General features: G+C 39.1%; 1 protein-coding gene across 9 annotated transcripts in view; it reads left to right on the top strand.

Annotated features, from left to right (window-relative positions):
- The window catches only part of BAZ2B (bromodomain adjacent to zinc finger domain 2B), a 113605-nt gene that overhangs the window by 71111 nt on the left and 18780 nt on the right, over window positions 1-23714 (top strand). For 7 of the 9 annotated variants that reach the window (XM_065637352.1, XM_065637355.1, XM_065637351.1 and 4 more), the window contains 15 exons: window positions 965-1025; window positions 1562-1670; window positions 1944-2045; window positions 8002-8212; window positions 11107-11199; window positions 11321-11382; window positions 13240-13305; window positions 14048-14113; window positions 14788-14832; window positions 15082-15108; window positions 16305-16370; window positions 17335-17475; window positions 18234-18488; window positions 19251-19465; window positions 20288-20362. In XM_065637352.1, coding sequence (XP_065493424.1) covers window positions 965-1025; window positions 1562-1670; window positions 1944-2045; window positions 8002-8212; window positions 11107-11199; window positions 11321-11382; window positions 13240-13305; window positions 14048-14113; window positions 14788-14832; window positions 15082-15108; window positions 16305-16370; window positions 17335-17475; window positions 18234-18488; window positions 19251-19465; window positions 20288-20362 — 1594 coding nt within the window. The remainder of the gene's footprint in view (window positions 1-964; window positions 1026-1561; window positions 1671-1943; window positions 2046-8001; window positions 8213-11106; window positions 11200-11320; window positions 11383-13239; window positions 13306-14047; window positions 14114-14787; window positions 14833-15081; window positions 15109-16304; window positions 16371-17334; window positions 17476-18233; window positions 18489-19250; window positions 19466-20287; window positions 20363-23714) is intronic. The other 2 variants (XM_065637357.1, XM_065637353.1) reach the window with 1 other exon arrangement.

Below are 23714 nucleotides of genomic sequence, written 5' to 3'. Positions count from 1 at the left end.
CAAATTTAATAACTGTATTTAGCCAAAATATATTTTTTATTCATTATTCTTTCAAAATTCTTAGTAGAATTTACGGATTACATGCAAGGCATTATTTTTAAAAGGTTCGTGAAAAGCACATTTAGCATTTGCCTGATATAAGCCTTCATTTGGTGACTAATAATGTAACATTTAGTAATTACTACTGCTACAAAAGAAAGAATGCATTTTTGAATGTCACACTTCTCAATTTGCATGGTAAAAATTAAATGAAATTGCGTATTTACTACTTTGAATTAGAAACTTGATATTTAATTAACATATGCAAGTAGGTAGATTTTAATTGGGGACATCCACTCATAGATATTTTTTTTTTTTTTTTTTGGATATTTGGATTCAGTGAAGCAGGAATTTCATTCCATGTTGTCAAAGGCATGAACTTTGAAGCAGTGTGATCTACTTTGTATTTTTCCCAGAAACAGGCCAGAAGCAGTTTGTAAAATATTTGCCATGCATTAGGAGCAATCCGGGTTGTTAAAGTACAAAGTTAATTTTTTTTGTTCAGAAGTCTGTGTTGATTTATGATGCTTTGAAAAGACCAATAGCAGATTTTTGTCCGTTCACTGGGATGAGAAGTAGAATAAATTAAATTCGTGTCTTTGTTTTGGTGTAGTACTGTTTCCTAATAAGAATCACCATAATACAATTAAAACATTTTTGTGTTCCTTTTACCTGGAGCTGGTCAGTCACTGAAGAGGTCTCTGTCTCTTCTGCGTGTCTGTTTTTCACTGGACAGCTCATTTTTTCAATTCCATTTCAAAAGTAGAATAGTTAGATTAATTTTCTTGGTACTTGAGGTATTTAATGGCTAGAATGTAAAAATGATTGATCTTTAATTTGGGGATACAAGCATAAAAAGTATATTTTAGGAACATGTTTTCATTTTGTAAGTTCTCTTAAGTGTTAATCAGAAATTCTGTCTCAGGTATTTCAAAAAGACGAAGAGTAACAGATGAACGTGAGCTGCGTGTTCCTCTCGAATACGGGTAGGTTGTGTATATACTTGATATCTTTAAAGGGAGATAATACCTTCAAGTCAGTTGATAAAGAAATGACAGTTTAAAATTTTTTGAGCCTGAATAATAAGGAAAGGGCTTCAACAACTGAGATTTCCAACTCACAGTGACTGTGGATCTCTTTAATAAAAAGTGTCAACATGTATCGTGTTAATTTTTGTGCAGCAAATTTACTCTTTTGCAAACACAACCTGTCAGTAATTTTGCCGCTGGAAATTAATCCTGAGGGTTAGATCTGAGCCAGTACAGACTCCAGATAAGTCCCTTAAATATAGTTCTAAGCCATTTATAATCTGGTAATATGTAAGTAGCTTGATTATAGATCCATATAGAGTCAGAGTTTGGACAATCTACATAATAACAATTTCTGGTTTTGCCTATTTGACTTATGATACTCTTGTCACATTTTAGATATGTGCCTTTTTATGTAAAAATCTTAAATTGACTTTAATGACTTGTTTTTTAAAAAATGTATTGTTGTATGCAACTATTTGCCATTACTCTAGCTGGCAAAGAGAAACCCGAATAAGAAACTTTGGTGGTCGTCTTCAAGGAGAAGTAGCATATTTTGCACCTTGTGGAAAGAAGCTGAGACAGTATCCTGAAGTAGTAAAGGTATGTTTCTTCTCTTTAACTTCTGTGTTCTAATGCTACTGAGCATGCTTGCAATTAAAATGTCATTTTTTTCCCTCCAATAAAGATACTTATTTCAAAATGTCCCATCATATGAGGCGTAATGTATCTCAGTCCGTTACTGATTTGATGTCCTATAAATGCATATCCCTGTGATAGAATATGCAAAACATTACACTCACAAAGTCAGCTGTACATCAAAGCTGGGTTGTAATTATTTACAAGCTGAAGTGGAAAAATATGTGATTTTTTCAGTACCTCAGCAGAAATGGAATAATGGATATCTCAAGGGACAATTTCAGCTTCAGTGCAAAAATAGGAGTGGGTGACTTCTATGAAGCCAGAGATGGACCGCAGGTATCCGCTTTTTAAAAAGTAAAGTCTTTGATCCAAGGAACATTAATTTAAATTTAGGTGAAGTAATTTTTTCTACAATCTGGAGCATTGCCTGTTTTTCACTAATTCTTTCTAAAAATTGTGTGTATTTCTTAATAGTAGTTACACTAAGATGCTGAGAGCTTGATCCTGGGCAGAGCTGAAAATTGCTCCTCAGTGATTTTATTCGGAGATTGCAGGAGTTCAGCATGCCTCATGATCAGCTCTGGGCCTGGCTTTGTCTAGTACCAGTCAACTCTGAGCTACGTATTTTATCTTAGTGTTCAGATATTTCTGACTAAAACTTCATTTCTTCCTTTACTGTATAGGCCTAATATTGATAGTAATTTATGTGTATGCATTAAATCACACTCTTTTCATGTACATAATATATATAAAATACGTGTTCAAATACAAGTGTTTCCTGTATTGAGAAAACCGTCTGAGCTGCCTGGAGCGTGACATTTTTACCAGAAGGAATGCCGAGTTATACCAGTTATGCTTTGCAGTGGTAGAACTCTAGACTTTTTGTAGATAAACTACACAGGGATAAGTAAGATTAGAATTTTAAGGAAATTAATCCATGTTTGTGCCATCCTGTGTCACTGTATTTTGGTCATGTTATGATTTTTTCAGGGTGTGCACAAAAGTTTTTGGACTTTTGTCAGTGAATATATTTGCTTCTTTAAAAGATAAGAATACTGAATATGTTACTACAGGAATGTGGACAGACATCACGCTCTCAGCAGCCTTGAATTCAAGCTCTGGTTAAGTCTTATGTCCTTGTGATACCCTGTAGAAATACACAAGGTTTACGTAGTATAAATCTGAAAGCAATAAAGACTAAGTTCGTAGTAGGGGGTGCTTCTAGGTGGTGCCTACTGATTCCTGGCTTACAGGGCCGAACTTTGCTTAACCTTCTTCGTGTTTGGCCTTCATCAAACAACCATTACAAGTTCATGTAGTTGTAAACTTCATTATGTACCTAAATGGCTTGATTGAAATCCTGCCTTGTCCTGTGAACACCACGTCATGTCACTGGATCTGCTTTCTTTTTATCCTGTTACTGTTTGTGTCAGTTGCCCATGTTTCTTCTTTAGTCTTGTCCCTTTCTCTAGTTCTCTTTCTTTTTCCCTTAATTAATGAGGTGATTTGCAGATTTTGCCCTTCCTTGATTCTATAAAGCTTCAGAATGGAGGCATCGGGAAGGGCAGGTTTCTGTAGGAAAGGCTGGCAGTGTGAATATTAAGTTGCTGAACGTCTCACTGTAGTTCCCACTGGTCCAGTTTGTGGTAGGTTCCATTTGGACTTGGTTAGGCAAAGGAAAAGTTTACTTGTAAAAACGAAGAAAGGGACCGAGGGCAGCTAATTCAGATGTGCTAAAATGTATTTGCATTTTATGTATGCGATTTTGAATGAGAAGATTGTAATGTAAACAGCTGAACTACACTCAGCCTGATAATATGCACTAAGAGAAGTGATACTGATACTTCATAAAGAGAATTTGTACCCTTTTTACTGAGATTTTTTGAATTGTCCAGCTTCAAAACAATATGTGATAATCGTATCTTCATGAATGTCTAGAGGTAATTCCAGGAATTTTATTTTGGCTTTTGCTGTAATTTTGATCATTCCATATAGAATTTCATAGTTCCTCTTCCCTTTCTTCGTTATATATTTCTGTCATCTTTTGAGACATGCAGCATGCATCCAAAAAGACTGGGTAAGTTTCACAAAGCTCAAAGGTGGAGCAAGATGTAAAGAAAATTATTCAAAGGCTAAAACAGTTACATTGAAGAATTACCTACAGCAAACCTGCACCATGGATTACCTGCTCCTGGTAGCACCTGTTTCTCTCTCCTGGTACACCAGCAATCAGATGCTGTGGGTTATTCAAAGCTGTGATCGACTGCTTTAGCAGAAGCGTCTGTGGCAGAAATGGGCCATGAAGTAGTAGGGTTAGAGGAATGTCTGAATTTGGGCAAATGTCGAAGTGCAGTGACAGGACCTGGAGTTTTAAACCGCTGTGATTAAAAAGATGTGTGACTGTGATCTGGGGTGATGGAGAGGGCACGGGTCCGTACGAGTTGGAGTAATATGGATAGGGATACTGTGTCCAGTAGTAGGTGGAGGAGAATGTTGTGGAGTGACACCGAGCTGTGCCTTAGGATTGCATCTTCCTGGATTTGATTGACATAGAACAGCAAGAGTATCCATCACAGCTTCACAGGGTGGTTGAGGTTGGAAGGGTCACCCAGAGCCAATTACCCAGGGCCAGGTCCAGACAGCTCTTGAAAGTCTCTAAGGTGGGAGATGCCACAACCTCCCTGGGTCACCTGTTCCAGTTCCCAGTTTTCTGCCATGGTGAAAACGTGTCTCCTGATGTTCAGGGCGAGCCTCGGGTGTCTGAGTCTGTGCCGCTGCCCTTGTCCCGTCCCTGTCCCCTCTGACCAGAGCCGGCCCCGTGCTCTGGGCAGCTCCCTCCAGGCGTTCATCTCATTGACCAGAGCCCGAGGCCTCCAGCCTGACGGGCCCAGCTCTCGACCAGAGCCCGAGGCCTCCAGCCTGACGGGCCCAGCTCTCGACCAGAGCCCGAGGCCTCCAGCCTGACGGGCCCAGCTCTCGACCAGAGCCCGAGGCCTCCAGCCTGACCGGCCCAGCTCTCGACCAGAGCCCGAGGCCTCCAGCCTGACCGGCCCAGCTCTCGACCAGAGCCCGAGGCCTCCAGCCTGACCAGCTCTCAGCGCTTCCTTTGCAGTCGCTGTGCAGCATAGGAAACCTGACTCTTCATGCAGCTCCATCCGGATCCGCTTTAGTTGAAGACGAAACATCAGTAAGGGCAAAATACAGACTTTTGAATCTGGATATAGCTCTTTGGGAGTAATCATTAAACTGTGCTAAACATGGCATGCCCTTTCTATTTCCCCAATAAGATTTTGCATAAAGTTGTGAAAACTGTTGTTGTGTTGTTGTTGTTCCCAAACAGTCTGCATGCCAGCCTAGGGAGGCAGCTGAATTCAGGAACAGGAAAGGAGGAGAACTCTTAAGATACTTGTTGCTGTCTCCTGAGTGTGAAGTAACTGCTGTGTACATGAGGCTTCCTCAGAGTATCTGACCATGAGGCTGCCTCAGAACAAACGCAGCGCATCTTTCTCAGGCGTGAAATCTACTTCTTTTAAGCCAATTCTTAAGCTTGCTGTTGTTTACTTAAGAGACTTACTCTGTGAATAAGTATTCAGAAGTCTAAAATGTTTATTACAGACGAAATAGAAATACTATACGGAACAGCCAACTATAAAATCAGCTGTCATATGCATTTGTAATGTAGTAGTAATTATTTGTTTCCTTTTCTAGAAACTAGAATTTAGAATGTTTGTTGTATTTTGAATCCTGCAATTCTATTTAGAAAGCTTTGTTACCAACTTTTTCTCACAAATCTAAGCTGAAATTAATGAGGATGTCTGCTTCCTATGGTTCGTATGGTTTTGTTCATTAGTTTGGTTAACAGGCTTTGAGCTTAATTCTGCTTCCACGCATAGTTATCTGGTGCCTTTTTGGCAAGTATCCTGATTGTAGGACAGTATTGCAATAGATGGTAGATGCCCAAAGGTGAGAAATTGTATTAAACTCTTATTTTGATTACTTCTGACAATAAAACACAACATTTCAGTGTTATTCCCATTTTTTTCTTTCGTGTTTGTGTAGTGAAGCTTGTATTTTATGGAAGTTCCTGATGCTCCTATCTTGGGGCACAGCCCCCATATTTTTTCTTTGGAATATTGAAAATCCACAGAATATCAGTTTGTATTTTGGGTCAGATTTTAAAAGATATCTGAGCACAAAATATAGATGGTCAATCAACTCCTGCTTAACCCTTAATGGATCTGTTCTGGACTGTTTTTGTCTCGTCCTTTTGTGAACTTGTAGAACCTTCTTGCAGCCATGATGTCCTTTGGCAGGAAATAAAATACTCATCTCCCCGTTCCTTGAAACGCCAGCTCCTTTTGCTTCTTGAACCTTCTAGCTTTGTTTGGTGGCCTCTTCTTTCTTTTTTTGGGAGTCATTAGGAAAATGTAATATACATCCATGGTCTCTGTGGCACTCATGATCTTGTAGGCCTCTATGTTTTCTGCCTATTTGTTATCATTATTATCATTAACCATAGAAAATACACACAGAGCGAGAACAATTTCCTTTGCAGGATCTAAGGTACTTCTAGAATTATGGCTGCTTCTCCTCCTTTTCTTTGAATTCTGTTTTGCATTTCTGTTTTCCCCCGCCCCTGGTGCTTGCAGGTTGGAGGCTGGCGTAGATGAGAAGCACAGTATTAAATCTGACTTACATCGCTGTATTAAGTCTGGCTTACATTGCTCATCAGACTGAACCTGGGATAAGTTGTCAGTCAGGTACTAGACAGTGAATCGAAAGTGTATGCCTGAGGGGTGCTCTTAAAGGTAGAAAATGGATTCACTTCTGTCCATGTGGTAGAAGTAACAGTGCTGGATTAAAAAGTCCTTGTACACATAGTGTGACTGTCGTGATTGGGAACAGCTTGTATTTAGGAACATCTCTAATAACAAAGCCCTTTGGAATGTCCGTCAGTAAGTGTGAGATGTACTCTTGGGGTGGTGATTCAGACTTCAAAAAAAGTATCTCTGCAGATACTGATGGCTTTCTTGGGATCTGCATGTTTCGTTACCAAAATGGCATTTCTTTTGTCGAATCCTATATTGAACATTTGTAATTATAAAGAATGAGCAGAAAGGATTAAAAGATAAATTGACAGAATAAGCTCATGAAAATGTATGGGTACAGCAAATTTGTTTTCAGTATTTGTGTATGTATATAGTTATTTTATGAATGGATTTTATAAGTTGTCAACTTCCATTCTTGCTTTAGCAGACATTTTCAAAATGTTTTACAAACCTTTTAAGGCAAATTATGGGGTAGTCCTGAAGGATGCTTAGCCTACATTTCTTCCCTGCGTTTTTCAAACACTTGGGAAAATGATGAAAGATGTTACGGTTTTGAGAAACTTGTGTTCAATCAAACAGGATCAGATAGACTGTACTCCTGTTCTGCTCGGTAGACACAATAATATCTATGTGAGGACTAACTTGGGTATTTGTATTAACAAAGTACTTCAGTATTTGTTGTTGAGATTTCAAAAAAACCCAGCAGTAATAGTGAAAGAAACAGTTGAATGTATTGCTGCATACTTTGTGTAGTTATGGAATGTAATTAACATAACTCTTAGTTCAGATAGATGGATTCTTAAAAGTTATAAACTTCTTATTACTTCAAGTTGGTGCAGAAATGAATTTTCTTGCAGTGAATGAGAACTAAATTGTACTAAATAAACCTCAGGACTAAAATGAGTCTTGTGTTTTTTCAACTCGGTTGTTGAGATCTACAGTGCTCCAGAAAGCAATATTTGAAAACGGACTATTGCCTTTGCTTGTAGCGATGTCAAAATGTCTGTGAACACGTTTGGCAGCTTGACACATTTTTTCATTGATGTTGAGCAGTGGATTATGTGAAAGCAGAGTAGTTATTTTTTTAGTTTATGTAATAAGGGAGAATCTGTTTCACCTTTTTAAAAGGATTGAGCAATAAGCAATTTGGTCAGAAATGATAAAAATGACATGGTAGTGGCATACCTGCTGGGTAATACCCGTGTATGTCACTGAATAGTCTTCAAAATCTTTCACAGTAGTACAATTTCCAAAAGTTTTTTGTGATAAGCTCTCAATATGTAGCTTCTGTGCATCATCAAAACATTGTACTACCCAAACAGTACATATCAGCTCTCGCATATTTTATATGTGTAACTTGTTTAGAAAAAGGAAAAATCTCGCTGTTCATGCTCTCAAGTGCGTTAGATTTCTTTAGGGTTTTTTCTGTCTGTAACGCCTGTCTGTGGCTGTGTCCACCCAAGGGCGTGCAGTGGTGCCTGCTGCCGGAGGAGGAGGTGGTTCCGCGGCTCCGGGCCATGGAGGGGCGGCGGGGGCGGCCGCCCAACCCCGACCGGCCGCTGTCCCGGGACGAGACGCGCGCGCGGCGGCGCAAGGGCCGACCCCCCAACGTTGGGGGCTCCGAGTTCCTGGACGGCACCGATGCGAAGCTGTTACGGAAGCTCCAGGCTCAAGGTAAGAACTGTGTTACTGTTCTCATGAGCGGAGGGTGTCAGAGCAGAGAGAGCTCAGGTTTCTTCTGAAGGGGACTGATGTGTTTCACTAGGATACTGTGTGCAACATTTTCTTTTGGAAATTTATCATGCTTTTCTTGAAGCCTTTTTCAAGATGAGTCAATGTATATATGATTCAAAGGAAGGAGTGTGTGTGTAAATGCATGTCTATAGTTACTTTATTTAGATTGATAAAGTTTTAAGAGGCAGACATCCAGTAATCTGATTACCACTGATGTATGTTTTAAGTTGGCAAAAAATTAACAAATCTTTATTTCAAACAACGATGGAACTAGAAATTGAAATCGAGAACCACGGCAGTTAGCGTTTCTGAGAAGCTTTTGGCTGTTCCGGGGAAAATGCTTTTTTTGTGAAACCCCTGATAGTGACAAGATTTAAATGCCCAGAAGGTTGAATAGGATCCTACAATAAGTGGTGCCAGTGCTGACAGTAGAACTTTTCATGATATCAGATACTACAATATATCAAAAGCATGAGGGCCTTGTCCTGAATAAACATCAGGTATGTGACTTTTGAATTTCAGTTGTTTGGTCCCTAAATGTATTGTATTTTCTGAATGCATCTAATCCAATATGAAAAATTCTTACAGACTGGGAGTCAGGATGTTTGTTTAAACTTGAGACTTAACTGTTCTTTCATGTCCTGACTGTGAGTGCGTTTGGGTGGCTGCTTTATATTTTGCATAATGTCCTTGCTAACCGTACCCGTGCCTTTAATACCTGCCTTGGTGCAATTCTTTGCATCATTTTCTCTTGTTGCCTGCAAAGACGACTGTTGTGTGGACAGAGTGTAGGCGTGCCGTGGTAATGCTTTGCACACACGGGCAGACAGGAGGCAGTTGTGTGTCCTGTAGTGCTGCACAGCCATTCTACCTGTGTGTTAAGGTTGCCAACACCTTTTATTCAGTCTGAGAAGTAGGAAACTGTAAGTGTCACCTGCTGAAGCATTGTAGCGTTCGCTGAGAGGCTGTGTATTTATTGCTGAGTTTCAGTAACTGACTTCCAGAAGTTTCTTCTCCTCAGTGAAAAAAGACAAGCCCTGGTCACTAAGCTGTTTTGCTTCACTTTGTATCTTCCCTTTCCCTGTATTACTCTATTTTCTATCCTGTTCATCATTAGGTCCCACTGATTGCATTTCTGGCTTCCTGTTGTGATGTATGTAAAGATTTTTTACTGTGCGCTCAGGCATCCATTGCGAGGTGCTCTTCAAATTATTTTTCTGGCCTTTCTAACTTTTAATTTTGGCATGTCGTAGGCTTTGCTGTTGTTATTTGAACAAGCTTTTAGTTTTTACATGCTCACCATTTTCCTATGATGGCCTCCATTTCTGAAGAGCCACATCTGGACTACCTTTTACCTTTTTAAAATGTGGCTCAGTGTTTACCTGGACAGGTATACATTGTTTTGAACTGCTTCTAGGTTGCTCACTTGCAGTAAGCATGCTTGAATACTGCTTTTGTACAGCTTCTTTGGGGATTCTGCCAAATGGGCTGTGCAGTTGTCTGTTAATTCGTCGTTTTTATACTGCGTGACTTGATACTGCAGCTTTGCTTAGAAAGCTGGTCTTCTGCCTGGACATCTCGTTCCGGTATTCCTATAACGTCAGTATCTGGCAACACCATGGATTATTAATTATCCTTCTACTGTGCCTATGTGATGTCCCTCACATCTGATTATCATTTCATACCGAGAATTCTGGTTTCCCTAATTTCCGTTTAGGTTTCTTGGCTTGATGTAGAAGCCCTTAAACTGTGCTCAGTACAGCACATACTAGTGACTGGAAATACAGGTCGTCAGATCTGTTGTCCCTGTTTTTAGCAATATAGGAGTTTGTTTCCCATCTCGTTCAAATGCATGCTGAACCTTTACTAAATCCTCCTCATGGGTTTTGTCGGTTTGGACTGAGTGGTCCTCTGTACCAGTTGGCTTTTCCATAGTTTCACGGTTTTAAGTTCTCCTCTATAACATAAATTCTGATTTCCAGCTACTGGTTCTGTTTCAATTAAGGTGTAACTTCCTTCTGTATGGCTTCCCCAAAGGTTTTCCTGTTGTCAGTACCTATTTACACTACACTTGCTATCCACAGCATCATCTTATCTGTACATGGATTTTCCATATGTCTGCCTGTGCCTTGGTCATCGCACGAGAAGCTGTTGGTGTTTTGGAGAACGCTGTCAGAGAGGTCCTGAACCTCAGCCCTTGGATAGGGGGCTGAATTCAGCCTCCAGAGACTCCTCCCGCAGTGTCTGACAGCAGCGTGTCCATTCCCCGTTCATCCCCTGCTCTCAAAGCGGTAGACCGAATGCCATAGGTGCTCTCAATGTAGTAGATGCTTCGGGAGGTCACTAATGAGGGAGAATGGCTGCTGTAGGTGTCTACTGTAAAGAGAAGTGTGACCGGGTGGGTTTGCTCTTCCTGCACTGTTAAAAAAGGGTTAAATAATTACATCAGGTGACTTATAAGGAAAGCAGCAATTCTGTGCTTTCTGAATAAAATGTTGATTTAGTACTCTGAGACAAATATTTTCTGCTCTAAAGAGTAAACCAATTTTTAAATGAAGCAGCATTATTAGCCTGATGCTATCACTTAATAGATAACTTTTCCTCCAAAAAAGTTTATTTTTTATTTTATTAAAAAAAAAAATATCCGTGTTCATTTGTGTTGTTTATGTAGTTACTGATACATGGTTGATAATGAAATGTCAAGATAAATGTGTGCAAACCAAATCCACTCTTTTTTTTTGTCTGTACCCCATGCAATTGTCCGAAATATGAGCTATATCTTTATTGTTGGACAGCACTGTTTTTATGAACTCAGTATTTTCTTTTTGTAACAGAAATAGCAAGGCAAGCAGCACAAATAAAGCTACTGAGAAAACTCCAGAAGCAGGAACAAGCTCGAGCTGCCAAAGAAGCAAAAAAACAGCAAGGTAAGTGTGACCTCTGCAAGTTTGTGCGTGCTAGCAGATTGTTTTGGAAAGGATTACTGAAAATTTATGTTACTGCCTCTTGTCATGTTCTGCTGATTTATTGTTTGCTTTGGTTTGTTAGCTATTATGGCAGCTGAAGAAAAGCGAAAGCAAAAGGAGCAGATAAAGATAATGAAGCAGCAGGTAAACTTTGTGATTGCTCAGTAAGCTCTTTAACTTTGTTTTGAATTATTGTATTAGGGTATTTTAATTATTTAATACATTATTAAGTATGTGGATTACAAAGTGAATGTTTTAAATCTAGATTTAAAGAGCAGACAGTGTGTATTATTTAACATGCTAAACTCTATAGCTATTGTTCATGTTGTCAGGACATCCCAGTTTTGTCTGTCTTGATTTAAACCACCCAACGTATGTAATTGCTTGTCAAAAGCGGTAAGAAATTTAAAAAACCACTACAAAACTACAGTGATGTGGTCTTCCTTTATTTGGTTCAGTGAAAGCGATGTTATATTTGTTTATGTAAGTACTGGACTAGTACAATTAACTTCTTCAGCGATTCTGGCCCTCAGTGGGTTGAGGTGTGTGCCAAGGGCTGGATCTCAGTGTGCCAGTGAATTTATACATGTTTTTAAACATACAAGTATTGTTAAATACTGGCAGAGCAAATATGTCTGATAAAAGGGAGTCCATACAAACTTTACCAAATGAAGCTACTTAGAGAAGGAGGCTTTTGATTTTTTTTTTTTAACAGCTGATTTTAACAAATTAGTGAAAAGTTATGTATGTCTGGAATCTGAAAATTTTTAAAAAGGAATAATTGGCAACCAAAAGTATATTTGCCTGGTAGGTTTTTTATATTTGTTCTGTTCTGCATGAAAGTTACTGCACAGTTCAGAAATTAAATACATCATCTGGTAGCAGTCAAAGGACAAGGTTTTAGCTTTCAGTCAAAAGACTTTTTTTGGTTCAGTATCTCCTGCTGTGGGGCTTTCCCATGGTCTGAGTTTTGCTGTTAAAAACTGAGAGCGAGTCCCGCTGAACAGACTGTGACTCAGGCAGCTTTTATGAGATAATAGAACCTCAAATAATGTGCTAAGAAATGTTTAATATGAGCTTGAGTTGTTACTGTTCAGCAGACAAACCCCATGCAGCACAGCAAATGTGAATGAATCCCAAAATTTGCAGTGCTTGTATTTCTAGATCAATGTAGTAAGACTTTGCAGACTTTAGGAGCTAATTCCTGAAAAAGAATAAATTAGAATAGGGTTACTCAGTATCCATCTGGGGTGTGCTGAGCTTGATCACTTCCTTCTTACCATGGTGAACCATGCGGGAATGTTTTGTATCACCTGGGGCTGCTGTTTCAGTTACTTTTCCCACCCTGCTCCCCCCTCTCCAGCACATATAAAACTCAGTCCCCCAGACTGCTTATTAAGGCATCCAAACTCTTTGTCAGTTACCTGTATGCTTTAAGAATCTGGAGAAACTGAAGCATTTGTAACTGAATATATTATGCAGGTTGCATGTGATGACTCTTACCAGCTGGCAGAGATCTGGGGTTTCACAGGACTCGGATTCTCCACGTTGCCCGTGGCACCACAATGAACTGACGGGTGGCTCAAACCAGGGCAGAAAATAGAACCCCATATTTCTCCTTCAGGGAGATCTCATCAAAACAGCACCCATTTCCATTCATTCCTAAGTAGCTCTACCATTGCCAGATAGAATTTGGATGCTTCTGGCTTACTTACGTTGTCATTCATCTGCTCCCTTAAAGCTGTTAAAAAATACTGTGGCAACTTAAACGTGAGCAACTCTGTGTAACTGAGTGGTGATTCCTTCAGGGATACACCAGACATCGTCTAATGTTAGTAAAAATTCTAAATATGCATTGTTGTATGGGAAGTATCAACTACAATGAGTGTGAGACTCGATAACAAAAAGTATACATGTATAAACTTGGTCATTTTAAAAAATATAAAAGTAAATTTATTTTCTCAGGATTTTTAAAAAGAAATTACTTTCTTCCCCATATAGGAAAAAATCAAGCGAATCCAGCAAATCAGAATGGAGAAAGAACTTCGAGCTCAGCAAATTTTAGAGGTAAAAATAATGGCTCACATACAATTTCTGTGTTGCCATTTTAAAGAATGTTCCATTTTAATAGTCACACATGCCGTTAGGTATGTAACTAAATAGAACAGCTCTAACAACCTGGACTTCCAAAGGCTAGTTCAAAAACATGTCTTAAAATATTTTTCTTAAAAAATCTGTATTACCTGCATCCCAAATCTTGCCAGTGTTCACTTGCTTTCCCAACTTTCTACACAAATAGTTTTTTATTTGCTAAAGTTAACAGCATAACTATTCCTTTGTGAGAAAACAAGTTTTCAATAAAAGGATGTTAAAGCAGCATCATGCTCTGCTCTTTATGAAGTGCAGTGGATTTAAAATACTAAGGTTTCCTATATGCTAGAATATACTGGTATACTATACTGGTTTCTAGTATACTGGCAGGGATAGCTGGTTTTCAAGGCTCCATTCATGGAAAAATTTAATGGTAATCTCTTTGCCATTTATATGTTATTGTTTCTGTGTATACTTACTCTCTTAATTATAATAGCCAGGTGAAGCAATTTTGAGTGGGACTTGAAATTCTGGCTTAATTTTTAGAAAGTAAATGAATTGTGAATTGATTATGAAAGCTGCTTTGGGGAAGAAGTCTGTTGCAACATACACAATGTGTGATGATGTTTTGAACTTTTAAAGGCATATAACTTGATTTCTAGTCAGATTGTTTTCAAGGTGTGATGGTGCTGTTGTGTGACCTGTTTTGCATGCACAGGCAAAAAAGAAAAAGAAGGAAGAAGCAGCAAATGCCAAATTATTGGAGGCCGAAAAACGAATAAAGGTTAGTTTAGAGGAGCTCCAAAACAAGAACTGTGTTATTGTGCATAATATATGTTGATGTATAAAGGCAGTACATTTGGAAGAATATTCATTGATAATGAAACCGTAAATAGGGCGTATGAATAACGTGTACGTATGTTTATATAAACCCATGGAGAGAAGCCTGTGTATGTGTGACATACGCAAACACAAACATACCTACATTCGTACACACACATGAATATACAGAGGCAGTAATTTTTTGTGTGTCATTACCATGAGTTTTGCTTATATGACGCTTGGTTTGTATAACGTGAAAACCTCGTGCAAGAACATTATTCACAATATTCTTTTAAGCCCAATTTAGCAGAAAACTGTTGCTTCTCAGCAAGTGTAGTCTTTTCTAGGCTGTGCGTATGCAGGACTACAGAACTCTATTACAAATGTTGGAAAATACAGTTTATGTGTTCACTCCTGTTACTGCTGTGGCATTCTTGGTATATTTTAATATGGAACTCCCAACTAAATAGACTGGCTGTCATGTACACTATCTGTACTTCCCTGTCATCTGTTTGTGGTGGGCAAGGAAGTGAGAATTTAATTCAGATGTGCTGTTCTAGTGTGGCAAAAATGTAAGTAAATGGCTCAGTAAATGCTGATAGATGTTTTAACTACATTTTTGTTGTTTTTTTTAAGGAGAAAGAGATGCGAAGGCAGCAAGCTGTTCTGCTGAAGCACCAGGTTGGTGAACCTTCGGTTGGCCAAACAGACAGAATGCCAATTGTCAACTGCCGCTTACGCTGTGTGGGGGTGGGGGGAACCTTTCGAATATGCCCTTTTAAAATTTCTGGGTTCGATTCCTGCACAAATTTTCTTTCACCTTATGATTTGTTGCTTTGCTTTGGTATTGGGGTCTTTTGGGGGATTATAAAGTGGTTTTATGACTTTGTGATTTCTGTTTCATAATGTTGTGCCAACTCTTTCTACCAGGAGTTGGAGAGGCATAGACTAGATATGGTATGGGTATGTTTATTTTTGTACATCTAACACCGCATTGTGATTTGGTTGTGATATGGTTGTCATAGCAATGCATAAAATGTAGCACTGGCTGCTGTCATATTACATACTGCTGCATGGCTTTACAGCACAGTGCATTGCATACATCTGCTTGTCTTGTCTCTTCAGGAAAAGAAAGGCATGTTTTGAACATGTGTATAAATTGAACATGTCAATAAATACATGAGGTTTTTAGCCAGAAGTCTATGTTACTGATGTCCCCATAGAAACTGGACTACTGTATAAAATCTGGGAATAATTAATGCAAAATTAATAGGTAATCACTTAGATAATTTTTGCAAGCCTTGTTCCGTTCACTGGGAATGAATCCAGACATTTTAAATACAATTTGAATTAACCTGTTTTAGAAATCAGGATGATGTCTTTTGTAAGTTTGTAAGGTACTGAGGAAGTTAGCTGTAAGTCAGTCGTAAATATGTAATGTTACAAGTATACACTGAAACACTGAATGTAATCCTATCCTCGCTGGATTTGATGATACAATTCTCGTAGCCTTTTCTGGGGCCGAGATTTACTCCACAGCTTTTAAGGCAACAATCCCATACTTAATGTTCTAGAATACAGCTCGTCCATGCATTCGAAGTTAGCGACGTAATTTATTCAGGAACAGGCATCAGTAAACGCAGGTGTCGTTGCGTATGTGTATGCGCCACCACTAGCTTGATTAAAACTGATCTAGAACTGAGAAAATTAATCATATGAATTTGTTGCTTGGTTACAAAAATGTTAATATTTGCAATATTTGAAAATGACCAGTTGAAAATTTCTGCTGAATTGGCTACTGAAGAAGTAAATTACAAGTTCCGTGATAGCAGATGTAAGGTAACTGACCTGTTCCAGCCAACCATTATGCTTTTTGTTCTGCCAGCTTATGAAGGAGCATCACAACTGACCATAAGTAAATCTGTATGCTTCTTTTTTACACTGTCTCCATGTTCATTCCTTTACCTTTTTGCTTTTGATTGTTCTTGTATTTGCTTTCTAAACCTGAACTAAAACATGCACAGACTTGGCCATTCTTGTCCTATATTTAGTATTTACTGTGACTTGTCTATTAATGCTAAATTTGTTACTCAGCTTTTTTACTCATTTGGAAATGTGGATTAGTTTTGTTCTAATCTTACCTGCTTCAATAGGAACGAGAAAGGAGAAGGCAACACATGATGCTTATGAAGGCCATGGAAGCACGTAAAAAAGCAGAAGTGAGTACCAACCTCTGCAAGTTTGAGGTTTTCGTGGTTTCATTGTGCAGTGGTCTGGGTAAAAGCAGCGTCTTTCACATGCTTGGTTGTATAATCCAGCTGGAGCAGCAAGTCTCAAGCATGTCCAGAGTCGTCGGGAGTTCTTCACCCCCCAGTCACAGTTTCCCAACACAGGGCTCCGGAGGTCCCAGGGCCCATCATCAGTATTAAACACAGAGGCACAGAGGCCTTAAACATCTCTGCTTTTCTCTGCATTCCTATGTGTGAGGTGACTGACCTCATCAAGTAACAAACCAGTGTTATCGCTGATCCTCCTTTTGCTATTAGCATATTTAAAAAACCCCTTTTGTTGTCCTTCACATTACAATCCAGCTTGAACTCTAATTGAGCTTTGGCCACACTAATTTTCTCCCTATTGTGGTGAACCGCATCCCATGTAAAGAAACAAGCCAGGGAGTATTTTGAGTCTTCAAGTTACTGCTTTTGTGTGCTGCTTTAATGTGACTTTCCGTACAAGACTTGTGTTGGTAAAGGGAGAACACCGTGAATAAGCAGCGTGCCCCTTACGCGGTCATCACAGTTATGAGGGCCCATGTTGCTGCAGAGGATGTTTGCACAGCCGCAGAGCAGCAGCTGGGCACACAAGCAGTTCTGCATGGATGGCGGTTCTTTACCATACTTTCACTCAGTCATCGTTGTGAAATAGTACTCCAAAGTGTAAACGTACTCAATACCCATTTCTATGTGGACAGGAGAGAAAAAAATGGAATCTTAGATTTGCTCACAAATTTGATGAGTATGTTCTATTTCTGTAGCTTCCCCCTTCCCTTTGCTCGAATACAGGTTCCTTAATTGCTATGGTAATTATTAAAATTGCATAAGTAGTGCTTTTCAAATTCTTATATTGTTCCATTGTAAATAAAATATGCGGGGTTTATTTTCTGCCTTTTTAATTCTATTTAAGGAAAAAGAGCGGTTAAAGCAAGAGAAACGTGATGAAAAAAGATTAAATAAAGAACGTAAGCTGGAACAGCGAAGATTGGAATTAGAAATGGCAAAGGAGCTAAAGAAGCCTAATGAAGATATGTGCTTAGCAGACCAGAAGGTAATCATAATAGTGTAAACTTATTTTCTTGTCTTTTGTTTCTGTGTTTTGCTGGTGTGGCAGTAACTTTTTTCTTGCAGCCACTCCCAAAGCATTCAAGTTTTGGTCTAGATAATTACATAACTATTTGAAATATGTACAAATACAAGACACTATGAACACTAAAGTAGCATATGTTTAGTTAATTAACAGCATTTTGTTTAAAAGTGGCCTGCTTCCCAAAAAGCACTTGCATGATTGCTTCAAAAAAAATGGTTAGTCTGAGTTATTTTGACAGCAGGAATATGTATCATGTTTCAGTACACAGGTGCTAGATAGAGCTTTTCTCATATGTGCAACTGTGACTCAAGAAAATGACTCTCCCGGCCTTCTGTGTTCTTAGTTGTTGTCCTTCAGGACTTGATACACCTCAGGTTCCAGCCCTCTCTCTTCCAGAGAGTTCCCCTCCCTATGTCTCCCAAATATTTTTACACCACCTTCTATAGTATTTTTGGCTCAGAATAGAGCCTGAGAGTGTCTCCTGGCCAAGAAGTATTTATTAGTCTCCTGCCTCCTATAACATGTGAAAAGGTAATTGTGCTTCAGGTTTAAATTTACTGGATGTGATGGGGAGGTCGGCTTCCCTACAGCCTTTACCTTCTAGCATTGCCATGCTGTAGGTCATATGGAAACACCGGCAAGTTTCCCTAGCTAGTATCATAAAAATGTTCTTTTGAAATACTCTACTGAATCTTTCGTTGCTTTTCTTTACTTTTCAGGCTCTGCCGCAGTTGCCTCGTATCCCAGGCCTTGTTCTTGGTGGCAGCACGTTCTCAGATTGTCTCATGGTAGTGCAGTTCCTGCGGAACTTTGGCAAAGTTCTTGGCTTTGATGTGAACGTGGATGTCCCTTCCCTGAGCGTCCTTCAGGAGGGTTTGCTGAACATAGGGGACAGCATGGGAGAAGTACAGGACTTACTGGTAAAGCTCGTCTCTGCAGCTGTCTGTGATCCAGGACTTGTTACAGGATACAAGGTAAACAAAAAATGAGGAAGGAAAAAATCCATAGTAAACACCCCATATTTATGAATGCATTCTTCTTAATGTGCCTTTGACACCTCTCTGATTTGGATTTCCATTCTCTTTCCTAACTCTTCTCTTTAGTCTCACTGTTCTTATGTCATTCCAAGACTTTCTGTGCCCTGTCAGCCTCCCAGTTTTCCAGAAGGGTTAGATTTCTGGGAATCTTCTGTACCCTCCTGCATTTTTATTTGGACCTCGTGTAAGGCCCTGTCACATGTCATTCAACTCTTTCCCCGCGCGCCCCCCCCCCCCCCTTTCATTCTTACCTTCATGTTATACTCTCAGTGAATCTTGCCATTTTTTTTCTCCAAAGTCTGCTCTGTACGTCACTTCATCAAAACTCTGATTCGTTCATGATTCTCTTTCTTATATCATTCTTTTTCAAGCCAAAACATCCCTCTTCTATTCTAGAACTGCACACAGCGTGATTGTTCAAAACAATATTCATCAAGTTCTACCTGGACCATGTCTTTTTTTATTTAGCCAATTTCGTGAATATTATCTCTGTTCTTAAAAACTTCGAGGTGAAGACATTCTAATTTGCTACTCTGTTCAATATTTACATTTGAATAGTTTTAAAGAAAAATCCTGATTAAAGTCCTTATGTAAAAATGAAACCAAACCCACTTCACTGTTTTATAAACAATAATTTAGCCTGCAGAGGAAAATAATATTTTTAAATGTGATTGGTCAGAATGTCTTTATTCTTTTTAGGCTAAAACTATTCTTGGGGAACACTTACTGAATGTTGGTATCAATCGAGATAACGTGTCCGAGATTCTGCAGATCTTCATGGAGGCTCACTGTGGTCAGACGGAGCTGACGGAGAGCTTGAAGACAAAAGCTTTTCAGGCACATACTCCAGCTCAGAAAGCATCAGTACTTGCTTTTCTTGTCAACGAGTTAGCGTGCAGCAAGAGTGTAGTAAGGTAAGATTTTTTTTCCCAAACAGGCATGTAAAAATAGAAGTATAAAAATGTTATAGTTCAGAAATACTGTATACACTGTGTTCTGTTACAGGAGAATTCTTGATATACCTATAATGAAAGCTGAAATTTGTTATGTTACTGCCTCTTACCTTTATGTGCTTCTGATGTGATGGAAGAGTAGAACTTTTCCGTGTTTGGTCTCTAGGTTTGTTTTCAAAGCTTGCACAAATTTTCTCCAGGAAACTTTATGTTATTGCAGGTGACCAACTCCTAAGTCAGATTTGTAGAAATGATCATTCAGAACTTGAGTTTTTATATCTACATCATAGAAACCACTCTAACCTTCTGAATTATTGGGGCTGGGGTGTTTCAGAAGTGGGCTTACGATGGTGACTGTACTGAAGCGCTTTGGTTCTTCAGTTTCTGCAGCGAAGAGCAGAGAAGTTAGTTTGTAGATCCCGTGGATCCCAGTGAGAAAACCACAGACGGACCAGCGATGAGTTTGTTTTCAGTGCAGGGCTGGGTGCTTTGTGACAGATACATTTGGCAGCTTGACGTTGAGTTAGAGCTCTGGAGAGAAATGTGACGTCCTTTGAATGCCACGGTTCTTGTGGAAAGCAAGCTCCCGTAATATAGGTACAGCAGGTCAGCAGAGCGCTGCGTCAGGCCGCCTAGTGCCCGAATTTCTTGGCTTTAACAGTGTTTGTTTTGAATTGTAAACATTTCTCCGAGAGAGTTCTTTGAGGCAAAGTATCTGTACATAAATGTCTGTCAGAAAAATAATGTAAGTTCACAGTTAATGGATTATTTTGTCTTTGACAGTGAAATTGATAAAAACATTGACTATATGTCAAACTTAAGGAGAGATAAATGGATGGTTGAAGGCAAACTTCGGAAGTAAGTTTTGTTTCCTTAAATATTACAATATATTGCTTTTTTGCATTTACTCAGGTATGTTGCTATATAGACAATTGGTTCTAAGGACAAAAGTAGCTGATGCAATGACAGGTTTACCGAGAAGTCAGTAACTGACCTGTGTATTTAAGACGGATGTGGATTTCGAATGGTGCAGCACCAGTCTTCTGCAATCTATTAAAGGTGCATGAGATTCAGAGGATTGGTGTCCCTCAAAATTGGAATAAAGTCAAGGCCATTTTTGTATTCTTTGCAAGAAAGTTGGTGGTGTTTTTTTTTAATTGAAGTGTTACAGGAGCTGTCAAATTGCTATTGACATTATTGAAGTTTATTTGGACCTGCCATAATTACCAGTGTTCATTCTGAAAGGTGTTTTAAGACGACATGATTTTCATACAACAATTACCAATAGAATTTTGCTGATTTGTATTATGTTATCTTAGTGTTTCCCATCTGTCAATGTTGCGTTGTTCCCTATAGCTAGGGATCATATGTAGAATGCAAACTTTGAGATATTTTTTATATTTTTATTTAAGGTAAAATTGGAACTCTTAAAGGGTTTTCAGTTTCATATCAACTGTTCTCCCATTCTACAAGACAAAATTCCATACAGCAAGCGTAATGGCTCCAGCTACCAGGAAGCTTGAAGGCATAAAGTTCATGAATCACAGGGGGTAAAAATACATAGCCAGACTCTACTTTCTTTTCCTTAGTCATCTTTACCTCTTGCTAGGAATGGTGAATCCTTTCTTAGTCCTTGCTCAAGGTACTTGTGTTTCTAATGTTATGTCTCCCTTTTTTCCCTTTAATTTATCTCAGAAGGAAGAAGGAAAGAAGTAAAGAAGGACGACAAGAGGGAGGTAGATGAAAAAATTAAGACCAGTAAAAAGCAATTACCTACTAATACTGCAGATCCCAGTCTGCATAGGGATAATATATTTTCTCTTTTAGGACAATCCAAATGCCTTTTCCTGTCTTCATCTGTATCCCTTCTATGGGATATAGTTTAAAAAGTGTTACTGGAGTTCTGATGTAGCCAAGTGCCCATTAGTGGAATGGGACCCTTTCTGTCCTTTCTCCTTGGGGCTGCTTAGTCTTTTTCTCCCTCCATCAAACTGTAAGTACTGGTAGATGTAGGATCCTTCCTTCTCCTCATGATCTTTCTTTTCTTCCCTTTCAAATAGTGGACATAATACCCTGCAGTCTCCAGCCCCTCTCTACAGTCATTTCTCTATTTCTCATGTTCTCCCCTCTTGTGGAGTTCAGGTTCCAATAGCGCTGTCCCTATTTTTGAGCGTAAGTAGCGCGCGAGTGCTCAGAAACCTTATTCTTCCACTTCTTTGAATTCTCTGGACTTGCTTCATCTCTCTCTGTTTTTCTCTCTTTTTAGAAGAGCCTTCTTTGATCAATTTTAAACTGTATTTTCTTCTTTATTATATCAGTTGGCGTTTTTCATAAACTCTTACAACTGTTCCAGGGCTTCTCTGAACAGAAATCTGTCCATTTCAGTTTGCTGTTTGATCTTTTTTTCTGCTCCAGACTTCATTCTTATACATGTTGTCTTCCCCATCCATTTCAAAGCTCAGTCTGGTTTTTAAGCATCGCAGTCCCAGTTTTGCATAGGAATATCTGGTTTCTTGGATGCCTGCAGTGTGATCAGTGGACGTGTACTCTTTTCCCATGCACACAGGCCTTTACGTAACACTCACCACAAGCCCATCGTGCCTGGGAAGCGTCTAGTGGTAGAATAACGATGCTGAGAGATGAGTTAATTTAATCTCAGCCTGGTTCACCAGTGTTTGCTGTGGTAAATCTTCATACCGCTATGTCCAGGCTACCTTGATGTACATGCAAGTGGGATAAGAGGACAGACTTCTTGTATCAGATGTTTTCACTGAGTGATTTTTTTTTTTGCGCTTACGTTTGCACTTTTTATGAGATCACCTCAACTGGATATTGGGGGGAGTGGGAAGGAGGGCCAAAAAAATAATATGAAAACCTGTCTTTATAAGATATAAAAATCAACATTAAAATCCCAGGTTGGAAAAGGAATCACTGTATAAAAGCCCATAGGGATGCTTTATTTTTGTAATGCCCTCTTAAGGATATTGAACAAAATTCCTTTATACGTATAATATATATGGCTGGAAACTGAATTCTGAGGTGCCTGGACTGTTTCTGCTGGGCTGACTGTCAGTGAGAGGTTGCATCTAATTCCTTCTCTATCACATTGAGATGTGAATCTTGACACTAATCACCATTTTTGTAAAGGCACCTGTCTTACGCAATCAATTCTTCTCTCTTTGTGCTTTCTGTATCACAACTGCAGTCAGAAGACTCTCTCACCTGAAGATGATTCAGCTGTTTTTCAACTAGATAATCAGAATCTCAGTATCTCTTTTTCCATTAAATGTCTTCTCCCTGGCATGTCTTTTGTAGCTTGGTCAATATAAAAGGGAATAAAAATGAAATAAATCACCCAAAGGATCACGTAATATCTGTTTCTTTATGAGACTTGGAATACTGCAGAATAAGGTTTGTCACTGCAACAGTGTTCTTTTTAACAGTACGATGGCATACTCCTTGTAAGTTAATTTAGTTCCATGGAGGCCATCTCAGCTGTAAATGATGGCGTACAAAAGCAGTGTTATGGGAGGGGAGGAATTACAGCCTGTGTTTGAGCAGTAACTGGTGATGCTGATTTGGGAAACTTCCACGTTTTGAGACCCAGGCTGAAGTATGTTAAAAGTGCGATGTTTAGAATTTCTTTGCCTTGCTACTACTTAATATTTATGTGCAAAATTATGAGGAAGGTATGAAAATTAAGTCAAAAGGTGGATTTTCCTTCTGTGATCTAGTAAAAATTACAGATTAGGTTAGAGCAGGCTTAAGTGACACGTCTGATTATCTGATGGGCCACCCACTCTTTCTACAGGCCAACAGGCTTTATAATTCTCTCAGCCGTTGCAGATGTTATTTGGTATATACCTGAAAGTGAGGAAGATGAAACAGTTTTCTGGGCGAAGGTTTTCTTCTCTCGGTGAGCCATGTGTGTAGGTAGCAGCAGGAAATTTGCGCTATCTCTTGAAATACCTGAGCATTTTAAAAGTTATGTTCTCACTGGTTTCTTCCTCTGCGCTCCCTGGGATGCAGACTCATGCTTGTGATGCTACTGAAAGAGCATCTTTGATTCATTTCCATCCCTCTGAGTTGCCGTGTCATGCAGGCTTCTTTCAGTGCTTGACAGCATTTTATCTCTGGTTTTGCTTTCGCCAAAAGTAGACTTTTGGGCTTCTTCTCTTTGGTTGTATGAAAGAGGTGTTTGCTGGTTGTT

The sequence above is a fragment of the Caloenas nicobarica genome, chromosome 6, assembly GCF_036013445.1.
Source record: "Caloenas nicobarica isolate bCalNic1 chromosome 6, bCalNic1.hap1, whole genome shotgun sequence".
Lineage (NCBI taxonomy): Eukaryota > Metazoa > Chordata > Aves > Columbiformes > Columbidae > Caloenas > Caloenas nicobarica.
The sequence above is the reverse complement of the archived record's forward strand: the minus strand, read 5'-3'. Positions and strand labels throughout refer to the sequence as shown.